Genomic DNA, 22,225 nt, shown 5'->3' on the forward strand with positions numbered 1-22,225 from the left:
TGCCACGGTTGAGAGGAAATGTATTTCATGATGGCCAAATAGATTTCTGCCAAAAAGCCTGACACACCTCCAGCAAACATGTGATCACCCCAAACCAGTTACGCTTGTATACCTCTTTACTTTGCATAAAAATGAAATTTGAACCGTATCATTTAGGGAGTGTATAGAGTAGGGTGTGTATGCTTCTATTTACAATCTTGATACTAACCCTTTGTTAATCATGAGGCTCTGTATAAAAGTAACAATCATATTCATATTTGTGAAAACCACTGAAGGCCACATCATTACAAAACCACCAACTAATAATTCTTTAAAAATAATAGATTTATACATTTTGAGCATTTGGCTCTTCAGTATGTAATACCAGTCCATTTGTCTGCAGATTTCCCAAGAGAAACAATCTCAAGCTTATTACGAATAAAGAATAAAAAAATTCTAAGAATAAGATGTGAATTACATAAAACATTTTCAACTTAATGCTGTGAAAATTATTTGAGTTGAATCCATCTACAAAATTGTTAGAATTATTTGGCTATTTTGAGCATTCTTTTTGTCAGCACTACCAGCCCGTGCATGCAGATTTATTAAGAGAATAAGTGGGGGGAAAAGCTTGGATACTTACAGAGGAGTAGAGACGAGAGTATGTTAAATAGGAAGCTGGAGTGGTTATAAGCACCTCACCTCACCACACCACACCACACCACACCACACCTACTCTCCACCCACTTGTACTTCCAGATTTGTAGGTGGGCGTGACAGAGCAGGCATGACACGAATACTGGTTTTCACAGTTTACTGCTTCAGTGTTCTTAGATATATAGTTGGTTGTGACTGTGGTGTGTTGAAGTATAATTACAAACATTTAATCATTTTTAAAGATTTTTATTGACAATAACATCAAGTTGTATTTGCAGTGTTGGCTCTTTTATTTTTCCAAGACCCCTGCAACTCACCCTGGCATGCACACCGGGTACAATGAACTCCCCAACTAGCCTTTATGAGCAACTGTTGGCCAATTTGCTTCAAAATGTTGTATAAACTTGCACTAGTGCCAGTGCAATGTCAACAGAAAAGTGGTCAAAAATCAATGTGTTCCTGCAAACATTCAAGAATAGAACACTTTAAAAACATTTTATGTGTTCCACTGGCGCATCTTTAACCTGAAAAATCCACACAAATCCACTTCCATGTTGGAAGAAACTGACCACAGCCATTGTGCAAGCATGTGACTGGACCTAAAACGCTAACTTCCCATGCTTGCATTTCCCTGTTACATATAAACATTAGCAACTCATGCACAAATGAATGAAAAAAAAAAAAAAAAAAAAACACTTAGCCTGGATGAAGAAATGTGTGTAAAATTGGCTGAAAGTATACATGTAAACCATGAACCTAATTCCAGACCGTGGCAGTGTAACAAGTGTGAACAAGTAGGGAAACAGGTGTGTCTATATATGTTTCTATAGACTTTTCACTTCTACATACCAGACAAGATGCGGGGCAGTGGTGGAAATAGACCTGTAATCAGAAGGTTGTTGGTTCGAATCCTAAGCTGCCAAGGTGCCACTGAGCAAAACACCGTCCCCACACACTGCTCCCCTGGCGCCTGTCATGGCTGCCCACTCCTCAACAAGGGTGAGCATTTTGTTTTGTTACCGTGTGCTGTGTTTCACAATCACTTCACTTTTTGAAGTTCATACTTGTCAACATTTCTTTATTCATGACGCCTCCTCCAGTCTCAGTATGTTATGACTGGGGGAGATAATTCTGACAGAATCGGGAGATCAATGACTCATGTGATCATGTGACATCTGAATCTTTTATTGGCCAAGAGTCCATTGACCTGATAACAGTAAAATAAGGGCACTTGCCAGTTATTGACATAAAAACCAGGTGCTTTCACAATTAAAATTTCCATATTTAAAAAAAATGAACATTCATTTAATTCTGCATAATTGTATTTACATGGTACTATTCTAATTTGTACCTCTGAATAACATTACTGATGACCACCACATTTTATTACAGCAGGCAGAACACTGAAAACTAGATAGACAGGTGGAGCTGGTTCTCTGTGCTCCTTCCGTCACTGTCCACTCACAGCTTAACTTTCCCAACAAGGAGACTGGAGGGGTAGAGTCGCGAGAAGCGGCCCAGGGTCCAGACTGGAAAGACGTTTCTGTAGGATGTGTAGCTTATGGCGCAGCTCTTGTTAAAAACACCTGCAATATTCTCCTGCACAGAGGAAAATCACACATTTTAATGATCCTTAAGCAGTGCCATCCCTCCTTAAAACTAGAGACTCGAAATAAACAAAAACACGAACCTGAGGCCAATCACCATTTGGCAGCTGCTTGTCAATCAATAGGTTAATTCCCTTCTCAATCACTGTTACATCAGGGTATCTGTTTAAAAAAAAAAAAAAAAAAAAAAGCAAAGGTGAAGACGAATGTCTTTCCCTTCATTGCATTATTAGCAGGACCTCTGTGGAACGTTTGTCTACTTTGCAGCCATTAGGCCCAGAAGGGCCCAGCAGGTGTTGTGGATCTGGGAGTTCTGGCTCTGTACATAGCGACGCCCCTCACACGACTCAAAGTCCTCCCCCCATCCCCCGTCCTCCATCTGCTTGGCCAGCAGGAAGTCACAGGCGCGTTGCACCTCCACACAAACTGGCCTGAAGCAGAAAGACAGGATCATTACCAAATACTTGTAAAACAGTCAGTACAGTTTCATTGCTTTTTTTTTTTTAAACTTACTTAACCTGAAGAGTGTGACCCATGCATGCATAGGCCTCCAATCCAAACCAGATCCCATATGTGAAACACACACCCCATGACCTAGATGAGACCATAAAAACAGAACACTTTGTAGTTGACTTAGTCCCACAGTTTTAACCTACATTCCCTCCATTTAATTCTCTTTGGGGACAGTATAAAGTTAAAATTGGGTCCCTAGTAGCAGAATTGTTGTTGTTCTGAGTTTTTTTTTTAGCTGTCCTTTATTCGTGGTCTAGACAAAAAAATAATAAAATTCCAATACCAGTCGACAAATTAGTCTAGACAAAGTTGGGGTTGCCTTATATTCAGACCAACACAGACAATATTTTGGCCAGTTGACCTACCCTTCCCATGATCCATCTGGTCTCTGCACCCTTCGACAATATTCTAGTCCTTCCCTTAGAGTGGACCTGTAAAGGAGTGAACAAGATGGTCGGGGTCTATAGAGGGTATCCAATCGTATACAACAATATAGGAGTTTAGAAGAGTTGCGTACCTTATCTCTTCTGCCCGGTGGTGTGGGAATACCTTTTGGAAATGCTTCAGAGCTTGCATCACAGCTGAGGTGCATTCCACATAGGTGTAGTCAATCATAATGTCACCTACGAGACAACAGGGGGCAAGACAGACACTGAACATTAAGAAACAATGGACCTTAGTCAGAGTAAAACTGTTGCTTAAAAAGTCTTACCAAACACTTCAGAAGGATTGAGGAGTTCCAGCAATCTCCCTCCGCGTTTAGTTTCATACGTGGCGAAGCCACCATCAGAGTTTCTCATGCTCAGCAGCTGAAACGGAAACCTGAGATCTCAAACCTACATGCTCCCATTATCTGACTAAATGATTTGCATCTCATTGAACCAAAGTTTTCAGACGTGTGTACATCTGTTGTGTCTTACCACGTTGACAGCATCATAAAGGCGCTCAGATGGGACCTTCTCTGTGATGAAAGGACACCTTTCCTGCAGCAGCATGACTGACTTCAGTCCCTCCGCTGTGCAGTCGGCCACTATCCAGCCACAGTCCCGCGTGCTGAAAGGAAAACCGCCCTGAGAGAGACATTTCATGAGGATAAAGGCACAGGACTAGCAAATATGATTAATTCCTCATGCCAAATAGCTTTGAAATATATTTAAAATGGTGCCAATGGCTTTACCTTGTTCATCTGTCGGTAATACTTCTTATATTCTGGAGGATTGTCTTTTATCTAACAGAAAATAGATACATAGCGAGATTATGAGATTCATTGAAATTTAGCAAATAGGATTAAGTGATGCACATGTTCTATTTAACTCTATAAACATCGATTGTGTCTGTCTCAGGGTGGTTATAAATTTGAATTACTCACTCAACTTTCCATAACCACTTATTCAGAAGAAGGGTTATTGCTGGGTGGGGCGCCAGCTGCAGGGCGCACACGCACACACACACTAAGCCCTATGGACAATTCAGAGCGCCCAATTCACCTAGTTGGTGTGCCTTTGAATAGCGTAAGGAAACCTCCATTAACTCACCCCTTTGGGTGTATGAGATCATGCTGCTGATCACTGTTGTCGTGCGGCCCACAAATCTGAATTAGTCTGATTTACTACTCAATGTTGTCATATTGTACCAACATTGCATTGATAAACACAATTTGTACCAAAAGTGTAAACAGCTAAAATACTTAAAAAGGGAGAATTCAGCCATAAATGAGTTCTTGCATTGAAACGTTGTTCTCACCTGTGTAATATTCAGGAACTCATGGGCACGTCTGAGACAATCTGTAAAACTGGGGTTGTCTTCTGCACCAGCCTAAGTAGCCAAAGTGAGACAATTTACATAAACTACAGATAAAAAAAAAAAGCCTTAACTGAACATGCCTCATTCAGTGTAATATGTTTCACCAGACAAATAATTTGTTAATATTGCATAATATGTAAAATTCCCTCCACATATCTTTGTGAGTTTAGTCCATTCTTATACTATACAGTCGTGGTGAAAAGTTTTGAGAACTCCAAGCACTGATTATGAAGGAATGGGCCGGCATCAGTCAGGATTTGGTCCAGAATTGACAGCACGTCAGGGCGAATTGCAGAGGTCTTTCAAAAGCCTTTGAAACTTATAAATTGCTTGTAATTATACTTCAATACACCACAGAAACAAATGACAAAAAGAGACAAAGCAAACTTTGTGAAACTCTCAAAACTTTTGGCCACAACTGTACATACAGCAGTAAACCTTAATAGTGACTGAAAAAGTTTAATCCCATAGGTATTTCTGGTTTAAAACAAAAAAAAATATATGTTGTACCTCCAGAAATGCTTGTACAGCAAAGGCAGTATCCCACAGCTGAGATCCATTGGTACCCTACATGACGGCAACAGCTTTTATTAAATTACGATCTTTTATAACTGTCAGAGACTGAGTGGTCAGCAAAGAGTGCTTTCATGAAGAAAAACCTTACCTGCATCTTCATCCCATCAAGCCCAAGCCTAAGGGTAGGGAGAGGGAGGAATGAGCAACCGCTAATGTAGCAAGGTTAAAAGTGGTGTTTAACATCTCACCAGAGATAGTCCGGGATCCTGGACACATGCTCCTGAAATGCTGGAGAAGTGGGGCCTTCAACATGCCACCGTACCAACATGTTGATGGTTTTGGATATCTTGAAAAGGATGGAGACTGCACCTCAACAACTATGAAATCTTGTACTTGTACAGTTACAAAAACACTGAAGGCAGTGGCATCTCTCGTTCAAAATGAGGAAATAACATTTGATCTTTTCACATAAAGCATAATTTTTTTTTTAATCGTCCTTGTCTTTTCACAACAGAAAGTGGTCAGTTCCATCTCAGAAAATGACAGTGGATCTCAGTGCAGAATTCCTCTGCAGTACCCACACAGAAGTGTCACGTATTGAAAACCGCAGTAAACTTGAGCTAATTTCCCCTTATTAAAGGTATAGTATTGCCTAATATTCCTTTCACATCATCCCAATAAATGACAGAAAGGCTGTGCTGAAAGCTCACTCACCGGGCCAATGCTGATGCACTTGGTAAAGCGGTCATCAGCCTTGATGTGATCATATAGCTCCTCCACTGCACTTGCTCTCAGTGTGCTGCTGTGGTGGGCCTCATACACATTCATAATTACTGTAGGCAGCAGAAAATATTACATTACACAACATACAGCTTTGAGGGGACTGAGAATCGGATTGCTTTATATTTTCATGGCATGCATGCCAGGATGAGCTGCTGATTAGATGATCAGATTAACCAAAACTCACCAAACAAAGAAAGGTTTGAGAACCACTGCTGTTGCCTTGACCCTCCTTATTCATCAGTTTTGATTGATAAACCCTTCAATTATTTAATGGTGGGTATAAATATGATTTGTTATTGCTGTAATTCCATGGTGATCCTGGTGCAACAGGCGGTGCCATATCCGTGTGTTGTTTGCCTTATTGCCCTCAGGCGTACACAGTTATGCATGATTTGCAGCCCTGTCGTGTTTCCAGTCTGTGTCGCTTGTCCTGTATGCGGCTATGTTGCCTGTTGTGCATGGTTTTAAGTAACCATAGATGTCGGTCTTATTCTGTGGCTCTCTTGCCCTTCTTGTGTTGCATTTGTGATTTCCTATGTTACTTCACCAATTTAATCATAACTGAAATTTTTGTTATATTTGTGTTACTAAAAAGAGGTTTATGTCAGAATCTAAAAATGTTCATATTTATTATTAGATGTTTCTCATCTGTACTATTTTCGTAAACCTCATACACTCACAGTATGCAACAGTGAGGAGGGTGCTGTGAGGGGTGTACAGGTCACAGGGTGCGACATTGTTCCTCTGCGCTGGCCAGTCGATGCTTGCGTAGTCCTGCACGTACAGCTCCTGAGGAATATTGGACTGTGAGCAGCGGCAAATGATGCCCCCTACAGGACATTATGTTATCCTTCTTTCTTTCTTTTTTTTGCAAGACAGCAGCAACATCAGGTTGTGAGCATGAAGGCACCTGTCTGAGGCTGAGAACTACAGGGTCTTCTTTGGCAGACAGTCGGACAGCGTAGCAGTAGCTCATGGGCAGATACACCTGGCGACAGTGACACCATAAGGTGGAGGGGTGCGCTGGCATCCAGGTAGGGAACAGCCTGAGATCATAACAGACACCAATCAATTCATATTCATACATATTTATCTGTTTTGTAAAGAAAAAATTAGAAATGTATGCCTGGCTCACCACATTTCAGGAAGAAGGGTGTTCATCCCTTCCCAGCTGTACACGTTTAGGATGGCCAACCAGAATTTACCCCAGGATGGAATTCCCACCGCACCCCCTGTAGAGCATAAGAAAAGTTGCCATTTGCCCTATTAGACTGAGTGCATGATCTCATTAGAGAGCAGTGAACCCAAACCTTTGGTGTGCAGGTTGCTCCTTGCTCGCACCATATCTGGATCATCAGGGTCCACCCCCAAAATCCTCAAAGAGGTGTAACTCAATGCTGTGCCAAATACGGTTGACTTGTCTTCAACGTGCCTGGAAAAACACACACACACACACACACACACACACACACACACACACAGTGACCTATGCAGCTCGGCCAAAAATCAATAAGGAAGCTTGTACTTATAGGCACAGATCAAAAATTCTATATGATATTTTTTCTATTAATAAAGACATTGACATTAAATAAGGCCTATATATAAAAGTTTTATACATTTTATAATACACTGAAAATTTATATATATATAAAGAGATTCTATGCAAGAAATGGACGCCAAATGGACAAGTTAAATTTACAACATTTTCACTTCATACTCACAGGCCCCACCCTCCATCAGGAAGCTGCACTGATCGCAGGTACCGCACCATCTCCTTCTTCCAAGCATCACAGAGCGAGATCTTGGCAATATGGCACGTAATCAGCAGGCCTGGTTACGATTACACACAACAAAATCCTCTTTCAACGCTGGACCAGGGGTCTCCGAGATTATTGTTAATATTCACCGCATCTGAATCTTTAAAAAGTGAAAAAGTGCAGATATTAATCTACAATATCCTTAAAACTTTTTTTTCTATTGCTGGACGATGTTGGTACTAGGAGAGCCACACATTATTACGTTAATCTAGCCCTTCACACCAGCCACTAAAACTGTTGGCGTCAATCTGCAATTTCACAAATGGATATTGCAGAAGAGATCCAGGTTTCTGTGTCTGCAGCATATTCACATTTTGCCCAGAGTTACCTGGTAGTAGGAAGAGTGGTCCACCGTAGTCTCCAGCCCAGTGGCCGTCCTCCGCCTGCAGGTGGCTGTAGAACACCATGCCCTTCAGGGCGGCCTCCAACGCCGTGTGCGCTTTAGGGGAGTCCGGAATATATTTGCTCTGAGAGACACGGTTAAGAATGGGATTAAATGGTGAACAGACTACTCCCTCATTTCAAATTATTTATTGTAATAACAATGTTTTTTTTCTTTTCGTTTGTTTATTTGCATATGCAAAGGGGTGGCCTAGCAGGTAGGGAGGTGGCCCCATGATCAGTAGCTTGATGGTTTGAATCCCGAGCCCCCAACGTGCCACTGAGTAAAGCCCCGTCCCCACACACTGCTCCCCGGGGCCTATCAAGGCTGCCCACTGCTCACCAAGGGGGATGGTTAAAAGCAGAGGACACATTTCGTTGTGTCACCGAGTGCTGTGCTGCAGCGTATCACAATGACAATAACTTCACTTCATATGCTGGGTAAGTATGTTGAAACATACCCAACGTTGTGAAACACTGCAATATCTGATGATGGAATACAGAGAGAAACCTAAACTTATTTGCAGTGTTTGTCATTTTAAATATTTCACTGATTGCTATAAAACCAAACCATTTTTAATGATCGTAGTAGAGCTAAAAAGTTGCATCGATTAAAGAACTTCTCCACACTAGTACAGTATCTAGTGCATCAGCAGAACATGTCTAAACTTTTATTTTAGGCTTATTTGACTAAGGTTTTTGCACATAATATTATAAATAATTTGGTGGGCGTGGGTACCGTGTCCAGGCCCAGTGAGTGAGCCTCCAGCAGGCTCTGGCCCGCGTCCCCCGCGGCATCCCGCTCCGCGAACCGCCAGCTCTGCCTGCCCTCCACGCTGCTCAGCCGCCAGCGGCTCAGCTCCGTGGCGGCCTCGGTCTTGTAGGGTCCGCCTCGCCTCCGCAGACACCTGGACGGGCGCGAATCACGCGAACAAGACGCAAAACCAACCGCAGGCTCTTTAAAGCTGCTTTTATTCCGCGTTTCGCCATGAATGAAACCACACAGACCCCGCGTCCGGCCACGGAGCGCGGATTTAACAGGGTTTTACTGCGCGTTTACACGCAATTTCAAACAAGCAAAACAGTTTCAGAGAACAAACTAACATCAACAAGTCGTAATTAAAAACACGTCAACATTTGCAATGTGAATAAACTAAAACAATAAAAATAAAACCCAAACACGTTTACACAAATGATCGTATTAGACATCAGCCGTACTTACATGCCCTCGCGCATCATTTCTCCGGAGTATTATTAATTACCCGCGATTAACAGCGAGAATCAAACTTCGGCTCACGGCGACATCACGCCCAACACCGAACCGTTCTCTGGGACGTGTAGGCTGTCTGGCTATTTCAACTTAAACTCTTGGAGGATTTCACGACTACATTTCCCAGAATCCCGCAGGATGCCTCACCACCAAGTCTCGGCATGGAGAGACATGAGCAGAGGACAGCTCATCCAACCACAAACGAGGGGGCGGGGAAATGGGCGGGTCATTCAAATCTCCACCACGTGCTACTAGTAAATAATTTACACAAATAAATGTTCACACATTTTATAATAAAATAAGCCTCTTAACAAAACATATGTACATATTTAACTAGACAAACAAGTGTTGTACAAATAAGTAAAAAATAATCTATAAATTTGAAAATAGAGTGATGCCAATCATCCTCAGTCCTCAACTATGTGCAGTAGGTTGTTGAGCTTTAGATTGCAGATGAGTTCTTCTTCACGACTCGCAGCAATCATCCTTTCCAGCTCCTTCATTTGATGAGACACTGAAACAGGAGTACGTCGAAACCAGTTCCCATCTGACTTCCCCGAGTCACCATCAACGGCCTGAAAGAACATAAATAATCTGCGTTGTCACAGTAGTACCAAACCGGTCCTTGTATTTGCAATAAACAGTGATTCTAAAGAAAAATATACCCTTTAATTGATGAATACATGTTTGCCTTTCCCATTTACATAATTTCTCAGACATCCTTACCCAGAGTGTCTTACAATCAGTAGTTACAGGGACAGTCCCCCTCAGGCTTAATAGTCTTGCTCAGGGACACAATGGTAGTAAGTGGGGTTTGAACCTGTGACTTTGTCATCTTCTGATTCATAGACAGGTGTTTTACCCACTACTCCCTTTCTACAGCATCAAAAACATTACCTGTTTAACTGGAACGGTAACTAAGCTGGTAGCGGTGGCAGCAGCAGTCCTCCTGGAATCTGTAAGGAGCTCTGGACGGGAGAGCAGGGTGGATGGCACAAACATGGGCAAGGATAAAGTGTCCACGGGGTCCTCTTCCAACCAGTGCTCTAGTTGTTGGGTGAACCTACCAGACCATACGTAAATGGATTTAAGTTAAGCAGAACAGAAGACCAACAAGGTCCCAAGTCTGCATCTGAACGAAACTGAACAAATATCTGATCTCAGGGATGGCCCACAAAAATAATAATAATAACAATAATAATAGAGGAGTAGGTATTGCACTAATTGAACCTGTTGGCCGCACCAACTGACTTAAAAGAAACAAGAAATAGTACAATTGTACATTGGTCTGGTTTGACAAGGTTAAATGTGCTGGTGGCAGGAAGCTAGTTGGCCTATAAATTAGCTGCATCGTTGTAAAAGCTGCAGTTCTCAAAGCGGGCAGCGGCTAAAATGCCGGAATTACGGTAAATCTGCAGTGACTGACCTCTGGCTCAGAGCTTTTTCCTCCTGGATGCTGGAGATGATGCGGTGGAGCAACAACTCTTGTGTGGAAGGGGTGCGTGTGATGTTCAGCTCAGCTGGAGGGTCCTCAACCTCCATCAGACTATGGAACAGCTTCTGTCTGGGCTGGCAGGGGGCTGGGGTGAACACCTGCATCATGCCGGCTTCAGGTCTACAAACGTTTCAATTGAATAGTTAATGGCAAGCACAACAATCACTGTTTTTCGAGAATTAGTAACAGGAAGCGTGTTACTAACAGGAAGGTTTTCATCTTACCCATCAAGATCCCGATGTTTCTGCTGGTGTGTGCGTTTAACTGCGTCAAGCCAGATTGCTGGAGGCCGAAAATGTTTCAGACCTTCCTTGTCATAATACACAAAAATGTGCCCATCCTCTGTAATCACGTCTGTGTCAACAAAATTGAACAGAAAGTTTCATTCACAGCAGATAATACAAGGTTAACATGATGAAATAATTTACACCGATAATAACATCACTGATATGTTTTTAGTTAAGCAATTGCTCACATCTTAGATAAACAGCGGTTTTGTCTTCATTGTTTTGTATTGGTGCCTAGGACTTTCCCCACAGTATTTATATAATTTTTTTTCTATCACTGAGAGCCATTCTTGGTCACCAAAGAACTATTTAATCTTTAATCTGGTTTTTCAGTCAGTCTCACCCTCTGATACAAGAGTGTCTGGAGGCTGCCAGTCCTGCAGCCGATGATCAATGCAGATGGCCAAAATCTCATCCCAGGGAATCTGGCTGAAGGAAGGTCCCGGTTTTAAATAATCTTTCTCCTCATCATCTTCCGGCTCCTCGCATGGCTCTAGAATACATTTGGCATGAAGTCTTTCCAGAAGATTCTCCAGCCGGGACATGAGGAGAGGTTTGCTGCTCGGGGAAGATGGTATCTGAGACGCATACTGGAATACAGAGGCACACAGGCCAGGCCAAGAGGCTGTAATAACAAAATTACAAAAACATTATAAACAAGGACCACCACTGTCATATATCCTATAAATCAAATATATTCCCTGTTGTAACCTGTTAAAACAAACAATGAAAACTCCTAGTAGAATCTCTGACTGATTCCCTGAGTCACTAAAGTATTAAAAGGTAAAGCCACAGTTGGCCACAAAAAGAATCACCATTCATAGGGGGCAGGTCCCACTCAGGGATCTGTAGGCTGAGAACTGCTCTTCTCAACCAGGCCAGATGCTCTGGGCAGTTCCAGTACAAATGGGGAACCAGTTCTCTGGTCTCAGGCAGGGAGAACTCTGGTGGGGGCCAGGACAGGCTGGCCAGGTGGTCAGAAGACACATGTCCAGCTAGAAAGCTCAGTACATTGTTATAAAGTTGGATGATGGGAGCTGGGTCCTGGCAGGAGAGTCTGGCTTTAGCTCGTTCGTGCTTGTCATGGTAAAGTCTGGGGCTGAATTCACGACACAGTCCCGCCTCCACAAAACCAACCAGCGTCTCAGAGGAGAGTGTGGAGATCACAGTGGAGTGGGCAGAAAGCCACTTCACAGCCTGGCTCAGCTAAAGGAAGATAAAAAAAAAAAACAATAAACACTAACTTTACACTACTGTAGCACAGATGCTTTCGAATGTTGCATACATATGCTTTTAGAACATGGGGAAAATTTGTGATAAAATAATTATTGGATTGAGCAATTATTGGATCTGGGCAAGACTAGCTGTGACCTACTTGCTCAGTGCCCTGCATGTCACTGGTGGTCTCTGGAATATGGATAACCGTATAATCCGAGACAAGGCCGTCATGTACAAGCTCCTTCAGCATAAGATCTTCACCATGGAACAGACAAATATGAGCAACAGAAGAATTAAACCTGACAATCTGAATGTGACACAGCCTAAGTAAAGATGAATTCTTCACCACTCTACCTTTCTCCAGTTTCTGGTCATTGATGGACCCGTCTTTCTGGCCAGGGACCACCACAGCCAGTGGCATGGGTGAGTGCCAGCAGCTGGCCTGCTGAACCTGCTTGATCTGGAGAAGGGCGGAGAGCAGTGGTACATCTCCCTGGTCCTCACCCTGGCACCCAGGGATGTACGGCAGCAGCAGCAGCAGGGCATTAGTACCCAATAGAGCTTTCAGATCCTCCGCCGTAGCCTGGCCTTCTTCACTCAGAGGTCCACGAGTTGCCTTTGCACAAACAGATGAATTTTATGTGACATACAAAATTTAAATATTGAAGATGGACACGTTTACTGGAAATGCAGTTCAAGTAATGTAGTTGGTGTAGTCTCGGCTCTTTAATCATAGTTAAGTTTGGAGGAGCAGGAGAAAAATTATTTGCATTAATTACCTTAATGCACACATGGACGTTGAGAGTCTGGTGCCCCAGGACCTGATGGCTGTTGCTGATGCAAAGGGTCTCTAGAAGTCCACCAGACTGTTCTGTACTGGAGACCCTCTGCTGACCACCTCCAAACTTGGCCTCTACCCAGTCAGTCAGAATGCTGCACAACAAAACATGATTCAGTACAAGTAGCCCAGATTACCATGGTCACCTTTAAATGCATATAGAACAATTTTAGCATTACTCAACATTTATTCCTGTACCTGCTTGTGATGTCTGATTCATTTTCATGGTGGCTGGGCAGCATTAGTGTCACTTTCCAGAAAATTCTTTTTGGTGCATTTGGAAGGCTCTCAGCCACCAGCTTGGGCACGTCAAGTGGCGCCCAGGCATATTCACTGAGAATACAAACACTAATGATCCCAAACGAAATATATTAAAATGAGAGAGAAATTCAAGCGTCAACTAAGTATCTCTTACCTTAGGAGCTGACGATAAAAGTAATTCACTCTCATCTGATGAACTGCTCCTTTTCTCATTTTGAGCAACCTGTAATCAGAACAAATACATTATACTTATGTTTTATGTTGTTTAATAAACACAAGATGAATACCACTACATTGACTGCATTGAAATATGAAAAAAGATGACCACACGGAAAGTATCATTGCAGTAGGTTTCCAGAAGCTCATCCAATCTAAAAGGACACAGATTGTCATAGTTCAGTGTGTACTATGTCAGTAGTGACAGTGAACTGACATCAGTCCACTCTCAGCTCAATGTCTACTAATGCAATCTAAAAAAAATAAAATAAAAAGATTGTTCCTGTGCATTTAAATGGACAAAATTACTATTTATTTAAAGCAAATAAATTAAATATAAACTAGCTCTCTTCCTTGTGCTGTGCTTGCAGTGTATAGCAATGACAAAACTTTCTTCCGAATGGAGTGAAATATTTTATGGTGCTTAATGTTTTGTGCTATTTTTCATTTTACAGTTGAAATATTAACTGCAAAACAACTTCTGAAAAGAATTTTCAGTAGTAATATTGAAAGTATTTTAAACACAAACTGTACTATATTACCAATTTTTTGGATGTACATTTTTCACACATTATATGATTTTACTGGACACCTTGTGCAGGAAACTGCCATGTTCCCAGAATTTCCAAGGTTGACCAAGCCTTGAGCCAGAAGTTCCATTGAGGGAGAGGATGGCGCACTTGGCACTAGGGCCTTCAATTTAAAGCGGGGATCCACACAGCATGGGGCAGCAGGGAAAGCTCGCATCTGCCTCTTCAGCTGCCTGCGTACAGCCACCACATCACGCCACCTGGGTACCAATGAAAAATATGAATTATAAATAATCAAGGAATAATGCTGCCAATTATTGATTAAAATGGTGACAGTGTTGTCGTGTATGGGAAATACTGCCACCATCAGGGGTTGTAGAACAGTTGTAGCTTTATATGAAAGAGTTTTGGGTAATTTTTGAAAAATGATTTTCTGGGAAAAGTCACACTTAATAAAACGTTCTGTCTTGTTTGCACTTCTGCTTTCATTGTAATGTGAAAGTATGTGAACACATCTTTACCTTTTCAGGAACTTGTGAACGCGTCCCAACTCAATATCCAGCACCTCCTGAGCCATCTGGGAGATTTCTTGGGCCAGAATCTCTTCTATCAGAGTGCCACACACTGCTTCTGAGCCACGGGCTATGCAGACTGCTTTCTCCTCCAATGCAAATCTGAAATAATTTTTTTTTAAAAACATACTTATCAAGGGTATATCTCTTCAAGAAGAGGTCCATAGGACAGACATTGTTGGATACAGAGGAAAAATGGCTAAATTGAGCACACAAAGTACCTGTTCTGAAAGTCAACAAGGACTATAGGGCCAAAGTAGAAGTTGGCAATAAAATGGCAACTAAATGTAAAGTCTGTGCACATATCAGTGAATCATGAACAAATCATGTCAAACATGCAACTTACTTTATCTCTGAGTCAGCTGCCTGCTTGATGCACTCACTGAGGACGTCTTCACTGATCTCAGCGCAAAGCTCATTGCTGAATCTGGCAAGGAATGCCTCATGCTCTTGTTTTCGCCTGGTGTTGAGAAGGACAAGAGCTCAATAGTGATAGAAACAAGAAACCATACGCGACTGACAAGTTTGAACAAATTGACCGTATTATTACAGAGCTTCCTCAAGCTTGCGCTTCTCTTCTGCGACTCGATCCCGTTCACTCCTCATCTCAGCTGTGGAAACATCTCTAAGCATCTCCTGAACCACTTCCGAAAATACTGCATCCACCTGTCTGTTAGACACACTGCCGATAAAGGAGAAGATGGTGTTTTATGGAGCTTAGACCATATGACATATCAACTTGTGATGTTTGAGGGACACAATACCAATTGCAGGATTTGTAAAGGGTGGCCACAACCCAATGATTTGGTCAATTATTTGAATGGAGGCTTATGTTTAGATTTGACTGTGATAGTTTGGCTGTGAAAAATGTAGCTGTGATTTCATTTTGTGTGATCTTCCTCTAATGACCAAATGGTTAAGGTAAACACTGGTCAGAAAGCTGCACGGCAACAAATAATGAGACAGAAAAAAAGTGAAACATTCTGCTTTTCAAACTGATAAATGAACAAACTAATATATATATATTTAAAAAAAAAAAAAAGACCACGGTTACCTGAGAGCCACAGAAGCATACTCAGACCCAGCAGCAGCTAGCGATGAGACTTCATCCTTAAGCACCTCCTCCATCATGGAATCCAGCTCTGACATGAGGTCCTGTAGGAGAAGGATTTCACACTGAATTCTACAATTAATTAATTATCTTAATATGTATTTAAGCATGCAGACAGATGGACATTGCACCAGATTGCACCTTTTTTATTTTAGATATTAAATACTGCATATATACGTGTGTGTGTGTGTGTGTGTGTGTGTGTGTGTGTGTAGTTGGGGGAACGTGAATTATGGGTAATGATGCTACATTGTTATGTATAAAACCTGAAACTTTAAACAATAGTTCTGAAATTAAATACCTTTGGTTTAATAACTGTTTGTGCTAAACGAGGGCAGCAGAACCACTGATAAAGAGTCCAAGTCATCTTACCTGGTCAGAGTAAACCGGTTCAGGTTTTGGAAGCGGGGATGGGGGTTTGAGAGGCTGAGGTGGCAATATTGGCTGGAACAGAGGCTCCAATATTGGCTGGAGGACCTCTGGATGGCTGAGCATCGCAGGCTGCACCAGCTCTCCCGTCTCCTCCACATCTGAACACTTGGCCGACATGCTGGTCAAGGGCTCTACCACCCCTCTAGACTTCAGCGGTGACCTGCTCTCCACCTCCTGCTTCGGCAGAACATCTGACACCAATCCAAATATCCATAGTTAACCACCAAGGACAAACCAAAGCACCTCTAACCAGCACCTAAAAAAAAGCTCATATGGAGCATGATTATATTTGGCTTATTATTATTATGTAGTTTACAACTAATACAGTTTTATAAACTTCTTGTTGATAAACATCTAAAGCTAAAATGAATTAATAACAAATTAATGAAAAAACCTTGATTTGAGTGACTCATGTTATTAAAGTAAGTCCGATGTAGTCATAAACATACCAGCCAATGGGCTCACTCTGAAAGCACTGGGAGACTGCTCCAACCAAAGACCACCGCCTCTGTACTTGTTTTGGGAGTCAAAGCTGCAAACTGGGATATGCTGACGTGGGTTAGGGAGAGGGCCTCCATTCACCACCTCACCAATAAGCACCTTCCTCTTAAGCTCAATGGCCAAGGACTTCTTCTGGGGAAGTGGTGGTTCGGGCTCCTGATAAGACGTACGGCTTAACTCCACCATCCTGAAACGTTCCAGAATGTACTTAAATATAAGACAACAAAATTGCATCACTTTTCATAACTTTAAACTTCACCTGGTCTGAACATATTTACTGCAATGTATATTATTAATAAAAATCATTTTCAATCATACAATCGGGGTGGGTAGTCTAGTGGGTAACACACTCGCCTATGAACCAGAAGACCCAGGTTCAAATCCCACATTCTACCATTGTGTCCCTGAGCAAGACACTTAACCCTGAGTGTCTCCAGGGGGGGGGACTGTCCCTGTAACTACTGATTGTAAGTCTCTTTGGATAAGGGTGTCTGATAGATGCTGTAAATGTAAATCATTTTCATTGAGTACTGCCTTGGCTCACGAATGGAGGCATGTTTGTTCCCGCTAGGGGTGGGATCTTGGGGGGTACCTGGGATTATTTAAATACTAAATCTGTATAGAATAAGAATATAGGTAGTTAAACAGGCCTATACCAGTGAAATTTTAATTATTGTCATAGTGATACTTGAAAAGCCAAAGATTGCTTGAGAACCACTGGTCTACTGTATTACAAACGTTCACTTACCCATCGCTGACGTTGAGGCCGTACTGCTGGGCAAAACTGGTGGCTTCTGCTGCATCACAGAACATGAGCATCCTCACCAGGTCATCGACAGGGAAAAGCGTGGACCTCTGATAACCTATAGAGTAGGCCACGTTAAGTGCTCTCAAAGCACTTCTTCTCACCTACACACAAAAGGCAATACAAGCACATGCATATGGATGTTCACGTAATGTTCATGTCAGTTAAACATCATGAAAGATATGCATGTCTGCAAAAGAATGTAGAAAACAAGCTACCAACCTGATTAAAGTATCTGTGAAGGATGCAGCTGGATAAATAAGAAGCAGAGTTCACCAACTTGAAAAACCTGACGAAGTTGTTGCTGTTTAGAGCAGCAAAGGCCTGCAGAGCAAACTTCACTTCAGGAGAATTCCAGACCTCCTTGCGAAACTGCTGAACCTCTCTGTTGATAAAGCGAATGCAAAAATAGAAGGGTTGAAATTTAGTCTTCACAAAGAGGAAAATACAAAATAAGAAAAGCTGCAAAACTGACCTAAGAATGTCCCCGTCATTAAGCCTCAGCAGCACGCTGTACTGACGGAACTCCGCCTCATTGGGGCAGTGAACCACCTTGTTGTCCAGATCCTGGTACATCTCCTTCAGGCTCTGCAAGCACTTGGTCATGTTCTCGTTGTTGATTTTTGGGTCAAACGACATCAGGCGCTGCTCACACAGGCCATGGGCACAGTGGATGTGGAAGCGGGTGCACTTCTCGATCAAGGACACGGTCACTGGATCACACAAGTGCTGCTGGGTAATGTCCTGAGTGGGTGCGGAACAAAGTTTTACTCATTGAAAAAAGTGACTTGAGTTTCTCAAGAGGGATAAGAAAAAAGTGCATACCTTTCGAATACCTCTGGTCCGGTTCCAAACAAAGTCATACCAGTCGTGGGAGTTGTCCTCGCCCTGGTCCATTATCTTCGTGACCAGGTAGTCCATGGTCATATTCAGCATGGGAAGTGGGCGCAGCTCATGGGGGAGTGGCTCTTCCTGGTCAGCTGATGACCTGCTGTACTCTTTTATCATTGCAGCATGGTCCACCTGAACAGTCAATCAGGAAACAAATCACTCAGAACAGGCTCATAGCAGCAGATATTAGGACTTATAACAGTAACACAAGGCAAATTATGTGAATAAAACACAGAATCACCTCAAAGGAGCTCAGTTGGTTGCGGGTTTCTCTCATATAGCGCTCTTTCTCAGGACACATATCAGGGCATGTGCCAACAAATACTTTGGACATATCCAGATCTGTTCTCTTTGGCCGGTCTGTCCCAGAACATGAACATATGAATTAATTTAGTTTCAACAGGAATCCTTACTCCCACTGCAAGTGAGTACACAGAAAGCACACCTTGTCTCAGGATCTTGTCTCTCTGTTCCAGGAGGCGAAACTTGTCCTCAGCTGTCTCGGCCAAATGGCCAATCAAATGCTGGAGTGAGGACGGCAGACTGCTTGCTGCCCGCTCTGGACTGGGGCCCTCCGGAGTCAAGTCCATTTGACTCTTGACAATAGCAATGCTTGTGGCTGGAGAACTAATGAATGATACAATAAGAGTTAACACAGTACTGTTGAGAGAGAGAGAAAAAAAAACCCATAAAAATAGATACAATAACGTAATCTAAATGTACATAATAACACAGAGAGGGTAGGAGTCACTGGAACCTTCCAGACACAGAGATGTCCTATATTATGTCAGCAGAAGTGCAAAAAAGCACGTAATAAAACTGACCAACCTTTTACATATGGTAACTGTGTTTGCTGATCCTGGGGACCTGGTTTCCGGTTTCCGCAGAACAGGAGATTGGAATGGATGTTTGGCAATGGATGCTTCCCTCGCTAGATTCCCTTCTAAGAGTCGCTCCCCTTTGGCTCCAGGGCCTTTAAAGGTTCAAGAAGTAACTTACATTGCAGATAGGCACACAAGTTTTTACACAACTCCTCAGGGTACATAAAACTGTATCAATGCATCCATGAATGTCCTGAAAGCTTTACTGCAACTTCCAGTAACTTACTCTGCTTCTTCCTCTGCCAAAATATAGAAAGCTCATGCTTGTGCAACATCTTCCCTTTCTTCTTTGCTTTTGCAGCTGATGTCTGAAAAGGGGCAGACGGGATTTTAGGAGACAAATTATTAGCACGGCTTTCAGGTTAGCAATTTGTGGAAAGGTTTTAAGGCACCTACATGGTCTTGGAAATGCACAATGGCCAGATTCTTCTGAGGTTGGCACCGTACTCTGCACACTCTTCCAAAACGGCTAAAATGCTTTTCAATAATATTTTTACTGTTCAGATTGGGCGGGACATCCTTGCACTGGATTACTGTGCAATCTTTAGGAGAAACCCCAGTACTGTCGGTGCTTTCCGTTCGTTGAACTGATCTTGCTGTGGGTGGTGTCTCAAGTTCAGATGTTTCAGGGGTTTCTTTAAAAAAAAATAAAAAAATAAATGTTCTCATTAGTTCTCTCATGCCCTTGCAAGTAAGGCTGGCTGAATATATTACCTTTTTTCTGTAACACAAAATAAAATGGAATGTACTCTGAATACATTTAGTGTACATTTAAAATATTTGTGAAACTTGTTGCATCATTATTTCTTTATTTCTCATTTAATAATCAACAATTAAATTAAAGATTTAATCGCAGTAGATGTATTCTGAAAACATTTCTGGTTATTTGTATTATAAATTATTCTAGACCATAGAAAATAAAGCATCGACTAATATTTAATTTGTGTGTTCTGAATAAGTATTCCATTAAATCACAGCCCTGTCTGTAAACTTGAAAACAGTATAAAGTATAAACTACAGACAAAAAAAAAAAAAAGAAAAAAAAAAAAGATTTCACTCACGTATTTCTCCTGCTTTTTCTAGAACCTCACAAATCGGTGCTTGGGCTCTTGGAGGAGTTTGTGGAATGGGTGCTGGGGGATCTACGGAGTCCCCTGGTCCACACTCTTCCTCTTTTTTATTGGGCTGTTTGACTGTTTTTGCTGTTGACTTCAGTACACCACGCATTGCACTACTGAAGAGCCCTCCAACTGGTCCACGACTTCTAAGTAAGGCGCGCTTTGTGACTGGCCTTGAAGTGTCAACTGGACTCACAATGTCCTCCTCCTTGGTTGGTTTTCCCTTTGCACCAGCAAAGTCACCTAGCTCTTTCTTGCGTTTCAATCCTCTCTCAAATGGAACATCTCCAGCGCTTTCTTCATCGCCCTGACTCTCGTCTGCGCCCTCAGCACTCTCTGGCTTGACTTCTGGCTCCAAAAAGGCTGAGGGCTGGCTAAAGCCTCCAAAGAGAGACTTCGGTGGCTCTGTCTGAGACTGAAGAACTTTAGCTGAGAAGCTGAAAGAAGATGGGGTGCTAGCAACAGATGCAGGCTGGGAAGCGGTGGTGGTGCTGCCGCTGGATGGCGCTGCAGGCTGGGAGAAGGTGAACTGTAGGCTGCTAGCTGAGCTGCCGACACTGGTGTTCTGAGGTAGGCTTGAAGCTGGGGCAGACATGGCTCCTGGCTTAGAGAAGCTGAAGCCCAGTCCACCTGCTTTTACACCAAAAGCCGAGAAACCCGCAGTTCCGAGTCCACTGCCGTGCATGCTGCTTGTACTACACTTGGGAAGAGACTCAAACCCAGTCGTAGGCTGTGACTCTGTGCTGGCACTAAAAATGGGTTTGAAAATTGCCTCGTTCGAAGGCTTGAACTCTGCTTGGCCAAAAGCACTTTTCTGTACGACGCTTGGGACTGCAGAGGAGGAGCTAGATGTCGCAGAGGGCTGGGAGAAGGCGGGTGGCTGGTTGAACGCTGGCTGGACAAAACTTACCGACTGAGCTCCACCTGAAGCACCAGTAGAACTAGATGATGTCGCTGGTGAGATGCCAAATACAGAAGTCTGCTGGCCAAATGCCAACGGCTGCCCAAACGCAGACAATTGCCCAAACGCTAAACTCTGTCCAGTTGACTGGGGTGGCCCACCAAAACCTGGGGTCCCCAGTCCCACTGGGGACTGTCCAAAAACCGGGGTTTGAGACACTGCGGAAAATGCAGAGGGCTGCCCAGATCCCTGAACCAGACCACCGGTCTGGCCAAACACCGACGACTGTCCGAAAACCGAGCTCTGTCCGAAGACCGACGGCTGGCTAAACGCAGGTTTCGGTCCAAAAGCAGGGGTTTGTCCAAAACCAACATTCTGCGAGCTGCCGGTGTTCTGCTGGCCGAACGACTGGAACAGGCCGCCGCTCTGGTTCGTGTTATTAGGCGGCTGAAAGCCACCCTGGGGTCTTCCAAAGAAATTGGAGGGATTCATCGCAGGGCTGGCGAGAAACGTGGGTCGTGTTGTTCTATATGCTGTTCTATATACTGGGGGCAAGGAAATGATCGTCACCACGGGGACTTCTTTCAGACATCAAGATACAGGACAGAGCTAAACCAGAGCTACGTTACGTTTCATGCGCTACACATAAATTGGCAATAAGGATAACAAAAAAGTTATGTCTTGGACTTTACTTTCAATTCTAGAAGTTGTCTTTTTTCTAGTTGATAATGCGGCGTATTTCCCATAAATAAGTAGCATAAAGCACTCACGGCTAAAATCGTCCAGTTTTCCGCTACAAACTCTTGCGTCCTCGGGAAAACAATAACCTTGCAATTTCCGGT

At 42.9% G+C, this 22,225-nt stretch overlaps 2 protein-coding genes across 3 annotated transcripts; both read right to left on the minus strand.

Annotated features, from left to right (window-relative positions):
* Positions 1 to 1,800: 1,800 nt before the first annotated feature.
* lss (lanosterol synthase (2,3-oxidosqualene-lanosterol cyclase)) lies at positions 1,801 to 9,380 on the minus strand. The gene is made up of 22 exons (XM_028991770.1): positions 9,279 to 9,380; positions 8,796 to 8,964; positions 8,004 to 8,142; positions 7,580 to 7,688; positions 7,169 to 7,290; positions 6,994 to 7,090; positions 6,769 to 6,904; positions 6,539 to 6,647; positions 5,790 to 5,908; positions 5,324 to 5,421; positions 5,224 to 5,251; positions 5,070 to 5,126; positions 4,500 to 4,571; positions 3,934 to 3,984; positions 3,677 to 3,826; positions 3,469 to 3,565; positions 3,274 to 3,379; positions 3,122 to 3,187; positions 2,757 to 2,837; positions 2,504 to 2,674; positions 2,327 to 2,405; positions 1,801 to 2,235 (listed from the first exon to the last, which is right to left on the minus strand). Exons 1-22 carry the CDS (start codon positions 9,293 to 9,295, stop codon positions 2,098 to 2,100), a joined length of 2,211 nt encoding a protein of 736 aa, XP_028847603.1. The 5' UTR covers positions 9,296 to 9,380; the 3' UTR covers positions 1,801 to 2,097.
* On the minus strand, positions 9,011 to 22,216 carry mcm3ap (minichromosome maintenance complex component 3 associated protein). 2 transcript variants are annotated; one of them, XM_028991768.1, is made up of 29 exons: positions 22,154 to 22,216; positions 20,426 to 21,928; positions 19,761 to 19,999; positions 19,591 to 19,672; positions 19,312 to 19,456; positions 18,929 to 19,110; positions 18,725 to 18,843; positions 18,418 to 18,615; positions 18,068 to 18,336; positions 17,815 to 17,977; positions 17,536 to 17,696; positions 16,736 to 16,974; positions 16,227 to 16,477; positions 15,798 to 15,898; positions 15,294 to 15,425; positions 15,090 to 15,203; positions 14,693 to 14,845; positions 14,234 to 14,431; positions 13,580 to 13,648; positions 13,363 to 13,497; positions 13,106 to 13,259; positions 12,681 to 12,942; positions 12,484 to 12,581; positions 11,924 to 12,314; positions 11,452 to 11,733; positions 11,046 to 11,175; positions 10,753 to 10,941; positions 10,224 to 10,389; positions 9,011 to 9,901 (listed from the first exon to the last, which is right to left on the minus strand). In XM_028991768.1, exons 2-29 carry the CDS (start codon positions 21,873 to 21,875, stop codon positions 9,734 to 9,736), a joined length of 6,240 nt encoding a protein of 2,079 aa, XP_028847601.1. In that variant the 5' UTR covers positions 21,876 to 21,928; positions 22,154 to 22,216; the 3' UTR covers positions 9,011 to 9,733. The 2 variants fall into 2 exon arrangements, with proteins under 2 accessions (XP_028847601.1, XP_028847602.1); XM_028991769.1 differs by having other exon boundaries at positions 20,426 to 22,187.
* Between the last annotated feature and the right edge of the window lie 9 nt (positions 22,217 to 22,225).

Source organism: Denticeps clupeoides, chromosome 9, assembly GCF_900700375.1.
Source record: "Denticeps clupeoides chromosome 9, fDenClu1.1, whole genome shotgun sequence".
Classification (NCBI taxonomy): Eukaryota; Metazoa; Chordata; class Actinopteri; order Clupeiformes; family Denticipitidae; genus Denticeps; species Denticeps clupeoides.

What these genes read in the sequence shown, in the direction of transcription:
- mcm3ap (XM_028991768.1), bottom strand. Translation starts at nt 21,875, where the DNA reads ATGAATCCCTCCAATTTCTTTGGAAGACCCCAGGGTGGCTTTCAGCCG. An exon ending in ACAGTTACCATATGTAAAAG is followed by an intron (nt 19,111 to 19,311) that starts GTTGGTCAGTTT and finishes ATCATTCATTAG; the next exon opens with TTCTCCAGCCACAAGCATTG. An exon ending in TTACCGTTCCAGTTAAACAG is followed by an intron (nt 9,902 to 10,223) that starts GTAATGTTTTTG and finishes ATGTTCTTTCAG; the next exon opens with GCCGTTGATGGTGACTCGGG.
- lss (XM_028991770.1), bottom strand. An exon ending in ACTCACTGGGCCTGGACACG is followed by an intron (nt 8,143 to 8,795) that starts GTACCCACGCCC and finishes CGTGTCTCTCAG; the next exon opens with AGCAAATATATTCCGGACTC. An exon ending in CACCGGGCAGAAGAGATAAG is followed by an intron (nt 3,188 to 3,273) that starts GTACGCAACTCT and finishes ACTCCTTTACAG; the next exon opens with GTCCACTCTAAGGGAAGGAC.